Source organism: Caenorhabditis briggsae (assembly GCF_000004555.2).
Source record: "Caenorhabditis briggsae complete genome, chrV, whole genome shotgun sequence".
Lineage (NCBI taxonomy): Eukaryota > Metazoa > Nematoda > Chromadorea > Rhabditida > Rhabditidae > Caenorhabditis > Caenorhabditis briggsae.
The window spans coordinates 13,629,568-13,630,581 of record NC_013488.2 but is presented as its reverse complement, the minus strand read 5'-3'; the positions used below and the strand labels follow the sequence as shown (position 1 = coordinate 13,630,581).

At 49.6% G+C, this 1,014-nt stretch overlaps 1 protein-coding gene across 1 annotated transcript in view; it reads right to left on the bottom strand.

The window, feature by feature from the left end:
* Cbr-pqn-63 overlaps window positions 1–1,014 on the bottom strand; it is a gene marked incomplete at both ends in the record, with an annotated part of 2,227 nt that overhangs the window by 375 nt on the left and 838 nt on the right. The window contains one exon of the mRNA XM_045238009.1: window positions 1–776. This exon is cut by the window's left edge and continues 23 nt beyond it. Within this exon, the coding sequence (XP_045096747.1) occupies window positions 1–776 (776 nt within the window). The remainder of the gene's footprint in view (window positions 777–1,014) is intronic.

Sequence of the window (1,014 nt, the reverse complement as noted above, 5' to 3'; positions counted from 1 at the left end):
GTTGTGTGTATCCTTGAGCAGCTTGCTGAAGTTGTTGCTGAGATGGGTAGAGCTGTTGTTGCTGTTGTTGAGATTGTGGTGGAGCTGGTCCGTATTGAGATGGATCTTGTGGGTATCCTTGTGGCATTTGTGGTGGTTGAGATGGTTGGAACTGTCCTGGAGCAGATGGATATCCCTGTGGCAATTGTTGCTGTTGGGATGGGTATCCTTGTGGTGGCGCTTGCTGCTGTGGATATCCTTGAGGAACTTGAGATGGGTCAGAATATCCTTGTGGTGGGTATCTAGGAGCTTGAGGAGCCTGTGGAGCCTGTTGTGGTCCTTGTGGGTAGGTTGGTGGGTAGCCCTGTGGTGCTTGAGGAGCGCTTGGATACTCTTGTTGGAAATTTTGTGTGACTTGTGAATCCTGCTGTGGTGGATAGACTGGTCCCTGAGCTGGATATCCTTGTGGAGTCTGTCCACCTGGGTAGACTGATTGCTGTGGAGCCTGCTGTTGTGGTGGAGCCTGAGAAGGATATCCTTGTGGAGGATATTCTTGTGTAATCTCTGGTGGAGGAGTTGGAAGGTTATCATCTGGTCCGGGACCAATTGGTCCTGGGCCCATAGGAACTGGTCCAACCGGAGCTGGTCCAACTGGAGCTGGTCCTACTGGGACAGGAGCAATGGGACAAGGAGGTGTCAGGCAGGGTTGGAGAAGATACGGAGTGAGAACTGGAGCCGCTTTCGCATAGTATCTTCCCGGATTCAGCTGCTCAACTTGAGCGTTTCCAATAGAAAGGCTGAAACATATATGAAATCAAATTCCCTTCTAGTAATTACCACTATAACTGGTACAGTTACAGTATACCTACCATAGTAAGAGACCGAGAGTTGTGAAGTGATAACGCATGTCGTGGGGGTATACCTAAGCGGCGAGCCGTCTAACTCTCGTTTATATATGAGCCAATGGGGATCGTACTGACCACGCCACGTCTTGTTGGCAACTTTTTTGTATCAGTCGGTCGTTTTGTGTGATTT